We start from the raw sequence: 19,514 nt of genomic DNA on the forward strand, positions 1-19,514 counted from the left end.
TACAAACTTGCTTGATCACATTGGGAAACAGCTGAACAAGTGTTGTGAGGTTCAGCGCACAGGAATAATATTCAGACTTCCACAAGATAGATTAGCTGATCACAGCAAGAAAAACACTGAACAGCGTCTTTTGCAATTCAAGTGAAGGTGATGGATGTCACGCATGTTGAAAGATCGTTCAAGCAGGCCTTCCTTTGATTCCAAATGTGAGAGATAAATGTAAATAAATTGCATTGTACCGATAGAACAAGCATACAGATTGTTAAATAATATACGCTAACGAGCAGGACGACACAGGGAAGTGGGGTATCACCCACTCGACTCAATTCAATGGTCATCTGACTCTGTGTAGAATTAGAAATGGGAAATTGTGGAGGGGGCAGGGCACTCACCGATGTTTGATTATGAAGAAACCCGTTGAGCTGAGAGTGACCAAAAGGACGAGGACCTCCCAGCCTGGCAGTGGCTTCCATACGGGGAAGGGTCTTCTTGGTGGCCATGGCAAGATCAACTGCAAGATGTGTGTTAGCAATGTACAAAATCATCACTTGAACCTACATTCTGTCATGTCATTAGAGTTATCATATTGAGGCTGATATTACTGTTAGAATAACCAAGTGAACCAAGCCACAAGTGAGCTAATGAGAGTGAACAGGACTACAGTCCAGTGTCAGTTGCTATTGTGTTGTGTAAACTAATGAGTGTACTATACCTACAGTCCAGTGTCAGTTGCTGAAGAGCAAGCAACACAGGACTTGCTACCTATGGGCGAGTCTATGTAAACAAGTGTAAACACTGCCTAAGTAAGTAAGGAATTCACATCACATGCTAAGTGAGAGTCCAATAGAGAAAGCAACATCATAACACAAATAACTTGCACCATAAGGTGCTCAATCACCACAACTAACAATTACATATCACTGGGGTCCAAGTTTTTCATGCCAAGTGGACTTTGTAGCATCTTTCAGAGGACTCAAGAAGTTACTAAGCCTAGAACACCTCAAGTCAGCATGTCTTGAATACATACATGAAACTCACTTGCACTTGAGAAACTTGTTCTGTTCTAATACATCCAGAGGAAAAGTAAGAATCCTTTGAAGCTGACGTGCCTGCGTCAAGACACGCAAAATATACGGGATATATGGTGGTGCCACAAAGCCCGAGTCGTCATTTTCCAAACCAGTTACTATAGGAGATGAAAGTCGGCGACTGAACAATAGCTTACATAAAGAAAAACAATCACAAACAATGTCAGGTATATCAGAATCAAATTTCCAGCAGCAATAATGACTTGTTTCATTAGCTAGAAAATGGACTTATGACACCCAATTAAAGCAGGGGGAAATGCAAGCGGTTTCCAGGGGTTGGAGCTATTGCTTCAAAACAATGAGACCAAGTTAGAAACTTAACAATCCATTAATGTGATGTGACACACTGTAGTCACCTGCTCACAGTGTATTTGTCAGCCATTTTTTTGTCTTTTTGTACATGCAATCGCGGTAGAACACTTGTTCATTGTCTATGTATTGTAATTAATTTTGGTCTTGAACGCGGCGAGCATACAGACGTCATTATGTGATCAGAGAAGAATAACAATTTGATCTGGAGCTTGTCTGGGCATAATTTAGTCTGCATTCCTGTGAAGCGAACAAAAACATGTCTGCATTGGTCGATTGATGCCGTACGGACAGTTCATGTGCAGCTTTGTGTAATTCAAAAAATCAGGAGTTTTCTGTGATGGTAACTATGAGGACTAATTGAAGACTCACTCAACGGCTTGATCTATAAAATGACAAGTTGTTAGAATAACCAAGTGAAGCAAGCCACAAGTGAGCTAATGAGAGTGAACAGGACTATAGTCCAGTGTCAGTTGCTATTGTGTTGTGTAAACTAATGAGTGTACTATACCTATAGTCCAGTGTCAGTTGCTGAAGAGCAACCAACACAGGACTTGCTACCTATGGGCGAGTCTATGTAAACAAGTGTAAACACTGCCTAAGTAAGTAAGGAATTCACATCACATGCTAAGTGAGAGTCCAATAGAGGAAGCAACATCATAAGACAAATAACTCGCACCATAAGGTGCTCAATCACCACAACTAACAAAGTTTCCAAACAAGTTGGTGCATTCTGGTCTGGGATTAGTTGCTCAATTGAAACTGACTGAAACTGGGGATCAACAGGGATGAAACATATTATATATGGGAACTGTCATATACCAGATCCAACCGCTCCGATACTGATATCCGCCCCGCTTTCCGACCCCCTTCACCCCATCCATCCTCCGCTCCGCTCTATCACAAAACCCGCATTCCGCCCTACGCTACCACTCAACCGGTCCCCTTCCATAAACCTCTCCATTCAACTGGATCCCTTTCCCCTTTTAGACATATACTTTCCCCTTCAGTACATAGACTCTTACTTCCGGATCACCAGTAATTCCTATTACTGCCCAATCGCTGATCCGACGCGTACATATTGATATCCGCTCCGACTTATGTCTTTGCCTATGTAAAGTACTTACAAACTATATCCTTGGTACATAGCTTTACTACATAGTTATCCTGATCACTGCCTCACATAGAAGTATATAACATATCCTGTACTTAGATATTTTCCCTTAGTCTTAATATTGCTTGTCTTCTTGCAGTTACCTCTTGTGGGAATTCTCAGTAGGACCTTGCCTCCTCTGGACACAAGTCTCAACTTGTCGTCACCTCCGACCCTCCGATCCCCCGCTCCGACTTAGAGCCGTGCTCTAAGTCTTTTCCGTATACTCTGCCCCTATCCAATATTCTCCCTTGTCCCTCTGCATCATCCTCCACCTTCTCCGCCTCTGCCAAACATTCCCCCTGCTCCTATCCACCCCCCGCATCAACCCCCGTCTTCTCCACTCCGCTCCTAGTTGGCCCACCGCTAGCAGCTCTTACTTCCTGACTCTCAAAGCGGACCAAAGCGGACCATTCGTCCTATTGTCGGACAACGTCAGACCCACTCCAAATTCAGGGCACGTACTCGGCTAAGGGCACAGCGCAAGAGCTGAAGCCAAGCCCCGACCCCTCTGCCTCTTGAGCTGGCACGGTACCTAACAGGAACCAACATAAAGAGGAACTCTGTTGAGAATATCCCTCCCCCAGGTAAAACAGACATATTCAAGCACAAACATCCCATCCCACACACTCCAGGCACTCAATGATGATGCAGTCACACCAAAGATACCAGTGCTGAAGGAAAAGAATATTTTCTCAGTGAATGGAGCGCAGATGAGCAGCCAATATGCATCTACAAGCTGAGATTGGAACCTGATGGTGGGCTTAACAAGCTATCAATTTGGAAGAGGAGTCGAGGAGGCTGAGGAGATTGATGAAGCCATAGACGGGGTGTTGGTTTTTTTTTTATGTTGCTAACACATGCCTTGCAGTTGCAGTCGATCTCACCTTGGCCACCAAGAAGACCCTTCTCTGTATGCGTCACAATAACATTGTCTGGATGTGCGAGAACTCGGGATCTGGATGTTGCTGGTACCAAGCCTCAACTCACGCGCTCACACCTTCAGTAGCGAGATCAATGCACGAACGAGTTCTCCTCACCCTCCTCCACTTGTACCATCTGTCCACCATCAACCGTTCATCACTGTGCTAATGGCCGGAGAAAGACCAAGAGCCGCAGACAAAGGAACACCCCTCCAGCCCTCTTGCGCTCCCACCGTCAAGATGAACCACGCACTCCTCCTTTGTCTGGCGAGAACGTAACTCAGCCAGAGCCAGAGCGAGAATTGGATCTTGAAATCCTGGGTTTGGAAGATCAAGAAATTCTGCCTGATAAGCTCACGAAACTGGAGAAGATTGGAAGCGAGGGCTTCAAGGATCGGTTTGACCATCCAAATATATTTCACTTCATAAACCTCTCCGTCGAGACAATATTGCAGTCATGCTTTACACTGCTTTACAGCATGGTGTTGGCATACTGGAGAACGCGCGCAAGACACCCATCATGATTGTCAGCAAACTTTGCTCAAATGGCAACCTCTTCGACTACATTCGCAACGTCCCTGCTCCATCCCTGAGAAAAGTTGTACGTGGGCTTGACATGCCTTTTCTGTTCTTGCCTATGCGTCTCTCTCGCAGTTGAACACCATGCTGGATATAACACGTTGGCATTGAATATCTTCATATGCACAAGCCTTCAGTCATCCACATAGACTGTAAATTGTCCAACACCCTCATTACGTCTCGTGGCACAGCGAAGATTACAGACTTTGGCTTGGCCAAAGTGAAACAGTCTATGCGGTCCATATGTGGTTCGCAGTCTGTTACAAGCAATTTAGGTATTGCGTACATTTTACGCTACCACTACTTTCATCCATTTAAATGTTTTGTTTGTCATTTCCAACCTCTCAACCTCACACTCAGTAAGACCAGAAAGTCATTTGCCGTCGTAGAGGATCTCAGGTAATCCTACGGTCGGTTTTCGTGTTGTCCTCAGATTACCGCGTGCATGTATTCTTTTCAGTGGTTTTGAGCCCTAGGGTGCGAAAATATCATTGTCCAACAACTGTTGATGATCTACAATATTTAGCTCTCGTTCTATCCCATAATGCCATCCCATGTTCTTGACGTGGAGCACACACTCAAACTCATTCTCCATGTCCCTCTCTTCTGAACTCATTCCATGGTCTCCCAGAATTTTCACTAGTCTTTGAAGCCACTGCCAGGCCACGAGGTCCTCGTCCTTTTGGTCACTCTTCAGCTCGACAAGATGTTTGAGAACTGTCATTCTTCGGATATATTTCTATGGAAGTGTTGGTTATCAGAGTGGGTTTGAAACTATGGACTCGCATTTCGCCTATGAGTCAATTGACAAACCGCCTTGAGAGCCTCCACCTCCGCTGCAGTCTCCAATGCCCCCTTTTCTGTGACCTTTGGCTGTGCTGCTTTCCACACAGTCTGCAGTCACTTGTAGCATTCCTCTATGATCGCTTTGTAGTACCTATCCGACCTCTGGAATGGCCACCCCTCTTGCACACACCTGTTTTGCAATTCCTTAAGCAGGAGATCAAGAATTTTAGCGTTCCAGGGGGTTTTCAATCCATTTGCAAGATCAAATGCAAGGTTTTGCCGGTCAGGGCCCGGTCCATCTTCATGTTGGTATGAGTACACATCTTCACAAATAGCTGGCTGGTGAACTATAAAATCACTGTCTTGAGAGATTTTGAAACTGTCCTTGAAGACACACCGGACTTCACCCTGTTTCTTGCTCAGTTAGAAATCACCAGTGTGGAGTTTTTGCTTACAAGAAGGAAGTCTCGTTCGTGGCTCAGTTCTGCAGCCTTTTCCGTCCGAACTTCTTGATCCTCTAACTTTTTCCTTCGGGGACTATGCTTCGTGGTCACTGGGAATTCGTTATTGATGAAGATTCATCTCAATGCCGCTTCTACGCATTTGGAGACTGAGCTCTCCATCATGGACATGGGGGAGGCATTGCCCGGTTGTGATTGTGGTATCTCTTGCTTGATGGTGGATGTCTCTTCTGCACGTCCTTCCATAGAGTCATCCTGCTATGTGATGTATATTAATAACCAGTTCCCGCCGTGTCTGTTGCTTACATCCACTGCCAGTGACACTAAGCGCATCCTGTGTGATGTTCCGCGTGTCTTCTTGATCCTTTTGATTGCATTGAGGCATGGTGTTCCGGACAGGGGCTTTTGCAGCGTCTTGGGTTGCTGAGCACTCCTAGGGGCGGGATCTGCATTCATTTCCGTGTCCTCTTCCTGTTGCCTACCACGTCTTGCAAATCATCTCTCCATATTGGCGAGCTCTCTCTCTCTTTCCGCCTAAAGTATCTTTTCAGTGTTTATGCTCACAAGGTTCATATGGTCAGATTCTCGCCTTGAATTTTTTAATTCTAATTGTAGTCTTTGTTCCATCTCAGGGACCATGTATTTCTTGTGTTCTTCAAACTATTTTGACGTTATCAGCGATTCTCTGTGGCAGTCATTCTCTTTTCGTCACCTCTTTGTTTTTTCTTGCATTCAGTTCTGCTTCGCGTCGCGCCAACTCTAAGGTGACACTCTTACTGACTTCTGCTTCCAACTGCTCAAGCTGCTGTGCATAACTCTGGCAAGTATCCTGCAGCATCATCTGTATGTCAACTTCCGTCTGCTCACGATTGGTTAGGCCAAGTGCTTCACGACTTTGTTTGATGTGATCATCGTACTGCTGTTGTCGTGCACAGGATTCCTGACACTTTTGTTAGCATGCAATCTGGCTAAACCGTCCCACAGGTCACCTCAAGTTTCTTATAGGTGTTGCTCAGTTGTGTATCTCGCTCTGCCAGGGCCACTTCCCATGGTTGAATCATGTTGTTGACATCATTGATGTGGCGTGCATGGTCTTCTTCAGTGAGACATTGTTGTTCTTGAGCCTCAAGCTGAGCCTGCTCCTGCAACTGTCACTAATTAGCAGCAATACATCCATTGAGCCTCTAGTACATACTATTTTGTTGTCACACAATTTATGCTTCATTTCATTTACCCGTTCTTCCTGTTCGTATACTGTCTTATGCAGTATCTTTGAATAGTTGACCTCTTGATACCGACACTTCCCAAATGGCTGTATGCACCCCATGAATCTGTCAATGAACTTGGTTCGTACAACCGGACGTACCACTTGCTTGTCCTGCACATCCCTCTTGTCAATTCGCATCACACTGACTGAGGGTTGAATGAGACTTCCATGCAGTACGTGGTCAGAAAGTTCTGTGTCATCGACTTGCATTGCACTGGTTGAGGGCTGAATGAGATTAGCATCCATGAAGTCCTCAGTACCACTCATAGTACTGTCTGTTTCTTCTTGATCAAACAAATCTACGTCACGGGCGGTTTGTATGTCTTCTGGCTCTATGCGTCGGTGTGCCATCCTCATGCTTAAGCCTCCTGACAAAGCGATGGGAGACCGAAAGCCGCTTGTGGCAGCAACTGGAGACTGAAAGTGGTCTGTAGTGGCAGGTGGTGATACCAGTAGGTTTAATCATCGCAAATATCGGACTCTTGATCATCTTAAATTGTGCAGCTACATTCTCCTCTTGTCATATACCTGATCCGACCACTCCGATATTAATATCCACTTCGATTTCCGACCACCTCCACTCCATCCATCCTCCGCTCCATCCAATCACAGTCTGCATTCTGCTCGACTGCCCAACCAGTCCCCTTCCATAATGTCTCCATTCAACTGGAACCTCTGTCCCCTTTTAGATATATACTTTCCCCTTCGGTACATAGACCCTTACTTCCGGATCACCAGTAATTCCTCTTACCACTCAATCACTGATCTGACGCGTACATATTGATATCCGCTCCGACTTATGTCTTCGCCTGTGTAAGTACTTACAAATTATATCCTTGGTACATAGCTTTACAACATAGTTATCCTGACCACTGCCTCATACTTAGAAGTATATAACATATCCTGTACTTAGATATTTTCCCCAGTCTTAATATTACTTGTCTTCTTGCAGTTACTACTTGTGGGAATTCTCAGTAGGACCTTGCCTCCTCCAGACACAAGTTTCATCTTGTTGTCACCTCCAACCCTCCGCTCCGACTTAGAGCCGTGCTCTAAGTCTTCTCCTCACTTCCCCACCCCTATCAAGTATTCCCCCTGCTCCTTTTCACTCTCCGCACTATCCTCCACCTTCCCCACTCCTATCAAGTATTCCCCCTGCTCCTTTCCACCCTCCACGTTATCCTCCGCCTCCTCTGCTCCACTCCTAGTCGGCCCACCACTAGTAGCACTTACCTCTCAATCCTCAAAGCGGACCTAAGCGGTCCACTCATCCTATTGTCAGACAACGTCGGACCCGCTCCAAATTTGGGGCACGTACTCGGCTAAGGGCGCAGCGCAAGAGCTGAAGCCAAGCCCCGACCCCTCCGCTTCTTGAGCCAGCATGGTACCTAACACCTCTATAAACAACAAAAGAAGGTTTGGACCGATACAATTATTTCCCCTACCTACCTGGCCAAATAAATAGGTAGGTAGATCCATCCGACTTGCTTAATTGCTCACCTCATTCGGTTATCACCTCTTCGCTTGGAAACCACACAAGAAGAGCGCCTGACAATTGTTTCTGCAAACACAATAGGGAAACAGGCAGTGAGTACTAGTGAGTCACCAACTCATGGATGAAATGGTGACCTACTTTGGTGATGGGCTGACCTAGTCGCTTCTTGTGGAAGATCCATCACTTGGCACGATTGAGCCCGGCAATTGCTTCCGCAAATTGGAAGCACATCACATTCAAGTTTATGAAACCATATGATGACCCCTTACTCGCGACCATTGGTTTGTCTTCCATTGTCCCATTGTCAACCTCTGAGTCATCCTGGCTCATATCCAAGAATTCATTTTATCTGATTCATTCAAACAAGCTTTAGTATTCCATCGTTCCGTCCCAGAATGGATCAAATGATTTTCTTTATTATTAGTGCCTCACTGATAAAAACAATTGCTCAGAGCGAGTTAAAGTGAATGCTCTTGCAGTTCGTTGAGTTCAAACCTTCAAGCCTTTCTATGTGATGGTAAACTCAATAAGCCATGTCTCTGGTCGACAACATGTTTGTCCAGATGTTCACTGCATATGTCTATTTCCTCTTGTTCATTATCACTCAACGATTTCTTGGTTCAGTCCTGTGACTCCTCGTCAATGACCCATCCCTCTGCCTCCACTGGCAGTGCAAAATTTCCGTTTGCCTCGATGGTGAGCACTTCACACAGAAACCAACCTCTTGCTCAACTTCTGTTCTGCAGGATATTAACCCCTCATCTCGCTTTCAAGAGGATACCGCCATCCAAGACAGAAATGCACTCTCATCACGTGTTCTGCCACCTGAACGCAATGAGCAACCTGTCAAGGTAACTGCATGTGCTTGATATGACTGATGCATATGCTGATTCAATCCCAATCAAGCACAAGATGGAATTTGCTGACCCTGCAACCCCTTGGAAGCAATGAATACGTGAATCATTTTCCACAGACGGTGTACGTCTAGTTGTCGCTACGGTAGATGCTTATTTCAAGTGTTGGCTCATCGGCGCTAATGGAGTTGTAGCCCATGAAAATGATTCGTCACAACATGGATATTACTAGCCCTGCTGCAAAGTGCTTGTATAGGGAGGCGGTAAGCAAAAACAAACACACCTTGACTATCTCCACTGATCCAGAGGATAGTCGGACATTTTCTTGAAGTGTAAAGCGGATGCTCAACTAGATCCCTTTACGATCAAACACTCAAAAGTTTATGAGCCGCCACCTAATGCCAGAACTTTCATTTGGTCACTACCTGTGGAAACTCTCAGTGCTATTGCCAGTCTACTAGGAGTGGGAGATCTACACTCTCTTACCCAAGTTTCTTCTCTGCTGAGGGAGATAGCTGGCCCTCTCTTCTTTGCTAACAGGAACTTTTCAACTTCCCTGCAGGAAACATGTTACCTGCGTGTTGACTCGCCCAATTTTGACGTGTTGATGACTTGGAGACGAATGGATACTTTTTGTCCACCACGTATGGTGTTGTGCTGGATTGATGTTGATGTACGACCTGCACAACTGTCTACGTTTTTGCACTTCCTGCAATCCATCCCCCAGAAATCCATACGATTCATCACACTTTTCTGGAGTTTTGACATTCTCACTTCCCTCATTTTCCCTCAGATAACCAATTTTTTGGAGAACATTCGTGCTTCAGGCTGTGAAGAGCTCACGTGCATGGAATTCTGCCATGACACGGGCTTATCATCTGTCAGTGGGCTCACTAAAATTGAGGTGCACCCAGCTTCAAACGGCCTGAAATGCTTCGATGCATCATCGCAGGTGTTCTTTTCTCCTCAACTCCTTCCTTTCACGATTCAGACAATTCATTCATCCTCATTGGAGAAGCTAGGATTACGTCGCGTGGGTCTCAGTCCTGCGCACTGGGACAAACTATTGCAGTATTTATCCATGCTGATGCTCATTGAATTATGGGTTGATGCTGATTGTGCACTGGGCACGCTGATCCGTTTTCTGGCCTGCCATCCCGACATAAAAAAGCTGCATATTACTCCGTGACCTGCTGTGTCCTGGAAGATCCCTCGCCATGCCACCACTCCTATAATCCATTCTATGTCTGTGCTGGACGTACCTTTGCCTCACATTCTTGCCATCCTTTGCCAGCATCGTGAACCACCATCCCTCAAATCCCTTGAGATTTCGTTGCAATCTGACAACGCGTCGCCTGATTACATGACCACAATTCTGCGATACCTTGGGCATTGCGACAGTATTGGATATCTCACACTTCACTCTCCCATGCAGAGTCATCATTGATTGAAAATGATGTGTCACCCGGACATTCATTGTGCGGTCCCAGTCAGACACTTGGAAATATTGCATTGCTCACCCGAAGCTTCAGCCTGGTCAGGCGCTGGTTCGGCAGGGGACCTGCTGGTGATTATATTCATTTCATGTGACCTTTCATGCTCATTGTGGCTCCAGGCATTGTCTGCACCCTGGATTGGGGCCTTTCCTAACATCAAGTGCGTTGGCATGCAAGGTGGATCGACCAGGACTGCCGTGGATCTTGTTCACTCTATATGCAGTTTTGTGGCAGAGGACGTCCAAGTATCTGTGCAACTGCAGAACAACCCATGGTGAGGAACAACAGCTGGCAGACTAGTGGGGCTGACTGGAAATAGAGTGTTCAAACCTCTAACTGTTTATACGTTGTGATCAGCTGTGACTGACTAGCACTAGTAAATATTATACCTGGCAAAATATTGATTAATGAATTCACGCACCTCAGGTTTTGTTGTAACACAAGGCTTGGGCCTCTGGACGTACATCATAACAACAAGTATCCTGCATGACTTTGTGAATATAAATATAGAGATGACTATATAGAGATGACTTGATACAAACAGCAGGGAATAATACATGATGTTGGGTATAAATGTGGAATTACTGCTAATGTTCAATAAAACTCATAAGCACGTCTTCAATGCAAACCACTCTTCTGCAATTGAAGTTGATATCTGAAATCACGCCTGTAAATTGATATTAAAGAGTGTCAACATTGCTAGATCAAAACAAACTCACCCTTCATTAGCTGATCACAACGAGAAAAACACTGAACAGCGTCTTTTGCAATTCAAGTGAAGGTGATGGATGTCACGCACATTGAAAGATCGTTCAAGCAGGCCTTCCTTTGATTCCAAATGTGAGAGATAAATGTAAATAAATTGCATCGTACCGATAGAACAAGCGTACAGATTGTTAAATAATATACACTAACGAGCAGGACAACACAGGGAAGTGGGGTATCACCTGCTCGACTTGATTCAATGGTCATCCGACTCTGCACAGAATTAGAAATGGGAAATTGTGGAGGGGGCGGGGCACTCACCGATGTTTGATTATGAAGAAACCCATCGAGCTGAAGAGTGACCAAAAGGACAAGGACCTCCCAGCCTGGCAGTGGCTTCCATATGGGGAAGGGTCTTCTTGGTGGCCACAGCAAGGTTGTCATATCAAGGCCGATATTACATACCACTGGGGTCCAAGTTTTTCATACCAAGTGGATTTCGTGGCATCTTTCGAAGGACTTGAGAAGTTACTAGGAAGCCTATAGAACACCTCAAGTCAGCATGTCTTGAATACATATGTGAAACTCACTCGCGCTCGAGAAACTTGTTCCATTCAAATACACCGCCATCCAGAGGAAAAGTAAGAATCCTTTGAAGCTGACATGCCTGCGTCAAGATACACAAAATATATGGGATATATGGTGGTGCCACAAAGCCTGAGTCATCATTTTCCAACCAGTTACTATAGGAGATGAAAGTGAGTGACTGAACAATAGCTTACATAAAGAAAAACAATCACAAACAATGTCAGGTATTTGTTTCATTGTTAGTGAACAGCAGGGCAATGGCAAGATGGAACTGAGTGATCAGTCGGATGAGCAGCTGGACGCAAGTCAAAAGTGTGTTGGAAAAGAGAGATGGGGATGTCCAAGTTGAGGTATGTTCCATTAACTTGGCAACTAACAAACTTCGCCACAGCTAGATTGAATAGTGCTACAGGGTGGCAGGGATGATTCATGGTGCAGAGATCAGAGGCCCGTTCAAAGTGTGATCCAGTAATTGTCCAACGGATATCTTGAATGTGCAGAGGACTTCTCCATGACAGAATATCGGATCCAGGCATACACGCTGACCTGAACTAGAGAAGATGGTTTGCATGGCCTGAAGTCCATCTCAATCCCTGCAGGCAAGATGGGATCAAGGACAACTTACAGAAGTATCCACTCGTTCCATTCAATGATACGGTCTACATGCACAGGTTTTTTGCTTGTCTGGCATTCAGCACCATCAGCCTTTACTACCACACTGAGGGCTTTCAGCTAAAACTGCATCAGCCAGGAGGTAATATTGAGCTGTTTGGACAATCCTACTTTTGCCCATCTCTTTAAGTGGGCTGTTTTTGAATACAGGCAATACTGGGTCTATAGTTGGGCTGCCTTGGGCAGGCGATTGGTGGGCGATGGGCAGGCGATTTATTTAATCTGTGGACAAAGATTGAAGTTTAGTCATCACATTTTGTCACGGGTATAAACTTTCAATTTCCAGAGACGTCTATATGGCACACACAACTTGAAATATTAGCAATCAAATAGTCATATCCCAAACTACTAGTTTTGTCCACCGTGTTACACGAAAATTAAACTTCAAATTTAAGCATACACATAAAATATGATTATATTTCTAATTGTCGTCGACATGTAGTCGGTGGGAATGTGGCTGCAGAAACTTGATATTTTGGATTACACACAAAACACCGCCAAAATTTAAAGTTACGTGTCCCTCTTTATGTTAGTTTAAATTTTAAATTTTTTCTTTTCAATTAGTACCACATAAAAACCTCTCCTAAATATTGATAACCCTGATGTGTCTATTGGACTCTGACTTAGCATGTGATGTGAATTCCTTACTTACTTAGGTAGTATTTACACTTGTTTACATAGACTTGCCCATAGGTAGCAAGTCCTGTGTTGGTTGCTCTTTAGCAACTGACACTGGACTATAGTCCTGTTCACTCTCATTAGCTCACTTGTGGCTTGGTCCTCACAGTTATTCTAACATATTGTTCTCCAAGCCTCCTCTTGTATGTATGAGTCATCCTTCTAGTAATTCTGTACACTCAGCACATAGCCTCCTGCTATGCTATGCTCCTTACTTAGACTATATCAATGTAGGTACTTTGTCTGTAGAATACTCAGTTGGAATATTACCTTTTCTAAGCATTGCTCTTCTGTCTCTGGACTTGGGCATTATCCTTGTTAACTCCTGTTTGCCAGCCTGGGGGATTGACTCCCTAGGTCAGCTGCCTTCTCCATCTGTTGGACTTCCCATGCCTTCCCCGCCCTTTGAACTTGAGCTTAGTGCTCTTGTAAATCTGCCCTCCTTGTTTCCATTCTGCTTTGGACTTTGTCCAAGCAGTCCTTTCAGCGATAGACCCAGCTCTAACCCATCCCATCAACCAAGAAGCAACTGCATGTGTGACCCCTGCAAAAGCCATAGGAATGATGGCTACAACAACCCACACAGATGCCTCTCCATTGCAAAAGAAATACTTCAAAAACTGCTCCCTAAGTTTAATCCCACAACGACAATTAGAAACAACAACCTAACCTTAACCCACCACTGCAAAGAAAAGAACATAAATGCAAGAGCAAGTAGAAGGGGTGAAATAATCTTCAGCCCCAAGATAACTGCGAAAACTGACATCATAGAATGCTTTAGAATATTCACCAACAAAGACAGACTTACACAAACACCAGCACTGCAACTCCAGCACCCCAACACTCAAAACATCACTAATGAACAACCTATACAGATATTGTTAGAATAACTGAGAGAACCAAGCCAAAAGTGAGCTAATGAGAGTAAACAGGACTATAGTCCAGTATCAGTTGCTGAAGAGCAACCAACACAGGATGTGCTACCTATGGGAGAGTCTATGTAAACAAGTATAAACACTCCCTAAGTAAGTAAGGAATTCACATCACATGCTAAGTCAGCACCTGGGTGTCACCACCTATATTACTAATTAGTAATAGTACCGTGTACCTGTTTCCGTTACTAATTCATAAGGAATAGCTATGAACCCCCCCTACCAGCAGTATTCTCAGCACATCAGCAGTGACTTGGGTGAGCTGAACAGCCTGCCCAAAATAGAATAAGTCCGACATTGTCGTCACTCGTCGGGAATTAATGCCGGCAGCCAAATTAGGCTTTCTGCACTGTCCACATTCCCACTCCATCATCACCAAACGTTATCTCACACCTTGCTCATCGTTTCCAATGATGAGCAAGCTATTTCGCCTCTCCTGCCATCATTTTTTATCGGATCTTTGTCGGATCTTGTGCAGTAGACTTGGATAGAGATTCTGTGCCTATGCTTGTTGTTATCCCCGCTGTAGGACCACTCCTCGCTGTGCTCTTCAACATCAACAGTGAGTCCAATGTTGTTTCCTCTACCGCCATCATTTCTCACCGGATCCTTGTCACATCCTGTGCAGTGGACAGGCATAGACACTCCTCACCTGTCCTTATCGTTCTCGCCGTTGTAGGACCACTCCTCATCGTTCTGCTTGGTGTTTACCTGTGCATTGCACTACAAATGCTCCCATTGGCAATAGTAAGCAATACTTTTCATTTTTATGCTACATATGAGGTATCTTATGTTCATGCTATCATCTGCAGGTATGTACAGTGTTAATACCATGTTCTGTGTGATATATTCTAATGTGATGTTGACATGGTAGAGTGGTGCCAGAGGTCCTTAGGGGGTTCTCTGGGACAATGTTAATGTGAGTGTTTACTCGTTCTCACGACCAGCGATCAACATGGGTTGCAAGCGCACTAAACTGTTGACTATTTGCCATGTCAAGGAATCTGTTGTACAAGCTACCGGTGATCTCAGGACCTTGTGCTCCAATCTTACGAAGTTATGAGCGGATCACATCATTTACGAGAGGGAGCAGGTTCAGAGTCGAATTGGTGAGCAAGTTGTTGTACTGTCTCAAATCAAACTGATTTTACTGAAAAATAGCAGTTGATGCTACTGCACGTCAACTTCTTGCCGAGGCCACACTTGAAGCAGGTACCACAAATCCAGACACTCACTATTTTGGAGATTTCAACATCAATAGCGACCAGGACAACATGGAGGCAGAGGACGAGCATGAGGAGGAAGGAGATGAAGGGGATTCAGAAGGCCACCCAGTAGGTGGATGTGAGGGCCCTGTGGTTGGCGCTGCGCGTGCATAAGTCATCAATTGGTGAGTTCTGAAAATATTGGGGTATCACAATTAATGGATCATGCAGTTTTCAAGGCAAACATCGTCGACGTCAGGTGCCTCGCAGTCGACTGCGCCGTAACTGAGAACTTCATGCTGCATGGAGTAGGCAGATGCCAGATCTCGTTGCTGCTTACCTGCGCTGGAAGCTTCATGTGCACTTCACAATGCACGTAATTTTGTTTTGTACCTTAATTTATTGTGATTCTGATTTTATGATTTAGCGCTCCTACTTTCAAGCTCTGTGTGATCAATTTGCAATTGTGTTTGATGTGTATCTCAACATTTTACGACAAGTTCAAGAAAAGGTGAACATAGCATTGAAACGAGACAGTCCTGACTGGTGCATACTCCATGCGTGCCCTGCGTGTGATTATAAGGTACATAGTGTATTGTTGCATTGTAGGAGATAATTAAATGGACTACAGCAAGAGAACAAGTCGATTCTACTTCCTGGGAGGATGGACAGTATTGACGGTAACAACTCACTCAAACGGGTTGATGGTTCTGGGCATGCGGACAAGCGCATCTTTAGATCGTCGTATTTGATTCCTGCTTCCAAAGTTGATGGATTCAAGGATGATGTTCGACTCCGCCCAGGGACCCGAAGAGTCACAGAAAACCCTACTCCGGCTGATGCTACAGAGTCCATTTGCACCAATAATTGGAAGACAGCAAATATGATTACCGACAACACCATTAAAGTCTTCGAGCAAACCGGCATATTCGTAAGTGTGTCGCCACGGTATGGTCCAGACCATTGTTGAGATGCAGCGGAGTGGGGAGCTGTAAGTCCCTGCCTTTTATTCACAATTTGATGTCTAATTTCTTTCCAGTGCAAAATACACTCTTGCAACAACAAATAGGATTCTTGACGTTTATGGGCCAAATGGAGCAACAGGATATGATATTGGTTGTTCCTATCAGGCAACCGTGAATGCTAGCTCAATCTCTGCTAAGGCATGCTCCCATCAACATCAGTTTGTTGTCAATTCATTTCACAGCCACGCTCACAATCACTGATGTCAACTTCGGTTCCACCCTCTGTACCGAAGTGGTCTTGGTCTCAAGGACCTTGAGACGTGTGAGCGTGTCTTCTCAGGATCGAACACTGTTGCTCCAGTTATCCGCCATGCCTCTTACTTTCATTGGCTCCAGTTCATTGATCTGCATTTTCGGCAGTGGGATGCTGATAGATATCTTGAGCTAAGTAAGGTATTTCAAGTTCTCGATATTCAGGAAGTGAGATTGACTGAATTTAGGTAAATTCTTGTACAATAATTATAAACAAGCACTTGCGATCATTGATGATCCTACTCCCGCTGTTGAAGAGCTCAAGTTGGCACTGAAGATTACAGATGCTGACTTTGAGCGCTGGAACACTGAAGAACTAGAATTTTTTGGAGAACGTGGCAGAAGAATCTGATGAAGACATCAAGGCTATGGCTTACGTAGAGGCGTTGGAATCGCTGACGAGAGCCCAGTGAGTAACGTGTGATAGAATTTAATTTGTATTGAAGTGCCTCTTTTCAGGGCTGCATATGGTAGCATCACAACGGTTCAATTTTTAACGTATACGCCAGCGGACTTCACACCTTCTCATGGTCTACAAAAGGACCAACAAGTGTTTGCCAGAGCTCGAGAGGCGGAATGGAATGCAGCTTATCGCAAGCTACTTGTTGAAATGAACGCTGTTGATAATCTTGAGCGTCGCATGGCAATTATGGAACGATGGCAGCCAGATGATCCGAAATACAAGGAAGCCCTAGCCTATCTTACTAACTGACAGTTTATTCGGGTAATTGAGCAATTGCAGGGCCTTGTTGTCCAAAGGCTCTTTGAGTTGGCTAAGGCCAATATTGCAGGTACCGGTATGCATTGTTTTGATTCACCTGATGCTGTTCTAACAAAACTATGGAGGTTACAAACTTCGCCAGCACATTTCAAGTGCTATCAGTCGCCGGTCAGCAGCTATCTGCACAGTGCTTGAAAGGTACAACCGACTTGCCCCTGTGCAGACACCACCGCATGAAATGCTGGAATTGAGCGATATTGCATCTTATGCTTGGCGGGGTGAATTCGACCTTTTGAAGCACTCGCGCCATCATTTACTCGAGAGAAGCCTTGAGCTTCAAAAGTAAATCACGAGGTTGCTAATCATTATTTCAAGATTTTACGTCTCGTGAAGAGATTCAGCAACTCAACATTGAGGTGGGGCAACTTGCTGCTCGGGTTGACGATGAAGACGCCCACCTACAGTCTACCTTCAAATCATTGCTGGAGTCAGACCCGGCACTCTCACATGAAATCCACTGTGCGTACAAAGAACGCAAGTGGGTCAATGATGTGCATCGTGGTAGAATTGACACTATCTATGAACTACCTGGTTACTCAGGGTTGAGATGGGTGGAAAAGGAGAGGATTGTTGAAGGGGATGCGGCTGAAATGATGGCAGATCTGAGGGGAGCAAGGAGCATTGAGGCTGACAAGGATGATGATCTATGTGATGAAGTTGACCGCTTACAATCCTATATTATCTAGAATATATTTCGAGACTGAATATATGAATAGAAACTACCTTCCAAGTTTTTGTGAGTGACTTGGTGTTGCTCTTAGTAATGAAGATAACCTACCTTGCGAGATTTGTGAGTGACTCTGTGTCACTCTTAATCTTACCTTCCAAGGTTGTTGTGAGTGACTCGGTGTTGCTCTTAATGAAGATAACTTACCTTCCAAGTTTTGGTGAGTGACTTCATGTTAGTTGTGGTGATTGAGCACCTTATGGTGCAAGTTATTTGTGTTTATGATGTTGCTCCTCTATTGACTCTCACTTAGCAGGTGATGTGAATTCCTTACTTACTTAGGCAGTGTTTACACTTGTTTACATAGACTCCCCCATAGGTAGTCAAGTCCTGTGTTGGTTGCTCTTCAGCAACTGACACTGGACCATAGGTATAGTACACTCATTAGTTTACACAACACAATAGCAACTGACACTGGACTATAGTCCTGTTCACTCTCATCAGCTCACTTGTGGCTTGGTTCACTTGGTTATTCTAACACTTCAGACTTGGTGCCAGGTGGATGTTCGATCTAGTTCAATCAATTGATCATGGTAATTTCAAATCTGGTACTATACCATGCTGATACTACACAATCGGTTTTCCATGCATTCAAAGCTATTGCAGTACTTTGAAGCATCTGTATATCTAATTCCATCAACCATGCCACAGCTGCTCATCCGACCTCGATGTCTATGTGCTTTGTGTTCCGGTATGATTTCTCAGTTGCATGACTTCAGACTTGTACTAATCATTTACATTAAGGCGCCAATTTCATTAGTCTACTATCATCGTTCGGTTACTGTTTTCAATCCAAGCTCATTGCTCCTTATCTCTCTTCAATGTCGCATGCTACTACCTTCGACATTATCGACTGTTCAGTGTTGCCTGATCTTCATTGGCTTGATCTTGCAGGCTATAGAGACGATACTGTGAGTTCTGTATTCATTAATACTGCCCTGATGTTCCACCAACTAAAACACTTCATTCTTTTCTTTCTAGATGTCATTCTCCCTCAAAATAGAGGCGCAAATCTCGCTCTCACACTGGGATCATCAGTCAAGAACTTTTCACCGGCCCTCCATCACCCTAAAATTGTCAAGGTCGAGGAACCTACATGAAGGGAGGCTCCTGGGTGCTGAGACCGAGAATGCGATTGACCTTATCAAAGAAGTTTTCACCCAGCAAATAGCAGTCACAGCATACAATAAAATTTTGAGCTGGCTGGAATAGCCCAACTTTACCTCATTTGAATCAAGAGACTGGTGGCTGGGTTGTTGGTGAGTGGTTTTAACATTCATTGCAACTGTTATTGATTCAGAAATCGTGCTAGAGGAAAATAACATGTTCCAGCGCGGTAGCCGTGCATCGAGTTACCAGCGCGCCCATCACACACCGGCAGCACTACCCGTCATGCCAGGACAGTACCTACCACTCCCTCCATCCGCAACCATCATGCTGATCAACATCAGCAACGCCCTAACCAGCCCATTCATACACTCAGAGCACACAGTCGTTCCACACTGGCTACACATGCACCAGCCCCTTCTCTCGACACT

The 19,514-nt window shown here is 44.7% G+C and overlaps 5 protein-coding genes across 5 annotated transcripts; 2 read left to right on the forward strand and 3 right to left on the reverse strand.

The window, feature by feature from the left end:
* Positions 1-4,524: 4,524 nt before the first annotated feature.
* Positions 4,525-4,776, reverse strand: EDB91DRAFT_1054784 (uncharacterized protein; the record flags this gene model as incomplete). Its single annotated transcript, XM_041313853.1, has 1 exon — positions 4,525-4,776. The coding sequence occupies one exon, from the start codon at positions 4,774-4,776 to the stop codon at positions 4,525-4,527; it is 252 nt and encodes an 83-aa protein (XP_041176284.1).
* A 242-nt stretch (positions 4,777-5,018) lies between these two features.
* Positions 5,019-5,252, reverse strand: EDB91DRAFT_1031584 (uncharacterized protein; the record flags this gene model as incomplete). The annotated part of the gene is made up of 1 exon (XM_041312733.1): positions 5,019-5,252. A coding segment is annotated over one exon (234 nt), but the record flags the coding sequence as incomplete, so codon positions are not given.
* Positions 5,253-5,416: 164 nt separating this feature from the next.
* Positions 5,417-6,917, reverse strand: EDB91DRAFT_1249484 (uncharacterized protein; the record flags this gene model as incomplete). The annotated part of the gene is made up of 7 exons (XM_041323096.1): positions 5,417-5,554; positions 5,606-5,732; positions 5,782-5,833; positions 6,077-6,239; positions 6,289-6,447; positions 6,495-6,611; positions 6,666-6,917. 7 exons carry the CDS (start codon positions 6,915-6,917, stop codon positions 5,417-5,419), a joined length of 1,008 nt encoding a protein of 335 aa, XP_041176286.1.
* Positions 6,918-8,703: 1,786 nt separating this feature from the next.
* On the forward strand, positions 8,704-10,104 carry EDB91DRAFT_1249485 (uncharacterized protein; the record flags this gene model as incomplete). The annotated part of the gene is made up of 4 exons (XM_041323097.1): positions 8,704-8,757; positions 8,808-8,912; positions 9,110-9,178; positions 9,229-10,104. The coding sequence occupies 4 exons, from the start codon at positions 8,704-8,706 to the stop codon at positions 10,102-10,104; spliced, it is 1,104 nt and encodes a 367-aa protein (XP_041176287.1).
* A 4,386-nt stretch (positions 10,105-14,490) lies between these two features.
* Positions 14,491-19,076, forward strand: EDB91DRAFT_1082915 (uncharacterized protein; the record flags this gene model as incomplete). Its single annotated transcript, XM_041315556.1, has 24 exons — positions 14,491-14,548; positions 14,615-14,733; positions 14,770-14,798; positions 14,861-14,905; positions 15,073-15,095; positions 15,148-15,320; positions 15,619-15,774; positions 15,823-16,122; positions 16,151-16,182; positions 16,231-16,374; positions 16,450-16,636; positions 16,789-16,877; positions 16,928-17,087; positions 17,184-17,265; positions 17,315-17,467; positions 17,565-17,708; positions 17,790-17,905; positions 17,966-17,985; positions 18,011-18,039; positions 18,079-18,084; positions 18,115-18,136; positions 18,628-18,667; positions 18,878-18,887; positions 18,958-19,076. The coding sequence occupies 24 exons, from the start codon at positions 14,491-14,493 to the stop codon at positions 19,074-19,076; spliced, it is 2,256 nt and encodes a 751-aa protein (XP_041176288.1).
* Between the last annotated feature and the right edge of the window lie 438 nt (positions 19,077-19,514).

This window comes from Suillus paluster, assembly GCF_016628075.1.
Source record: "Suillus paluster strain FC165 chromosome Unknown EDB91scaffold_33, whole genome shotgun sequence".
Lineage (NCBI taxonomy): Eukaryota > Fungi > Basidiomycota > Agaricomycetes > Boletales > Suillaceae > Suillus > Suillus paluster.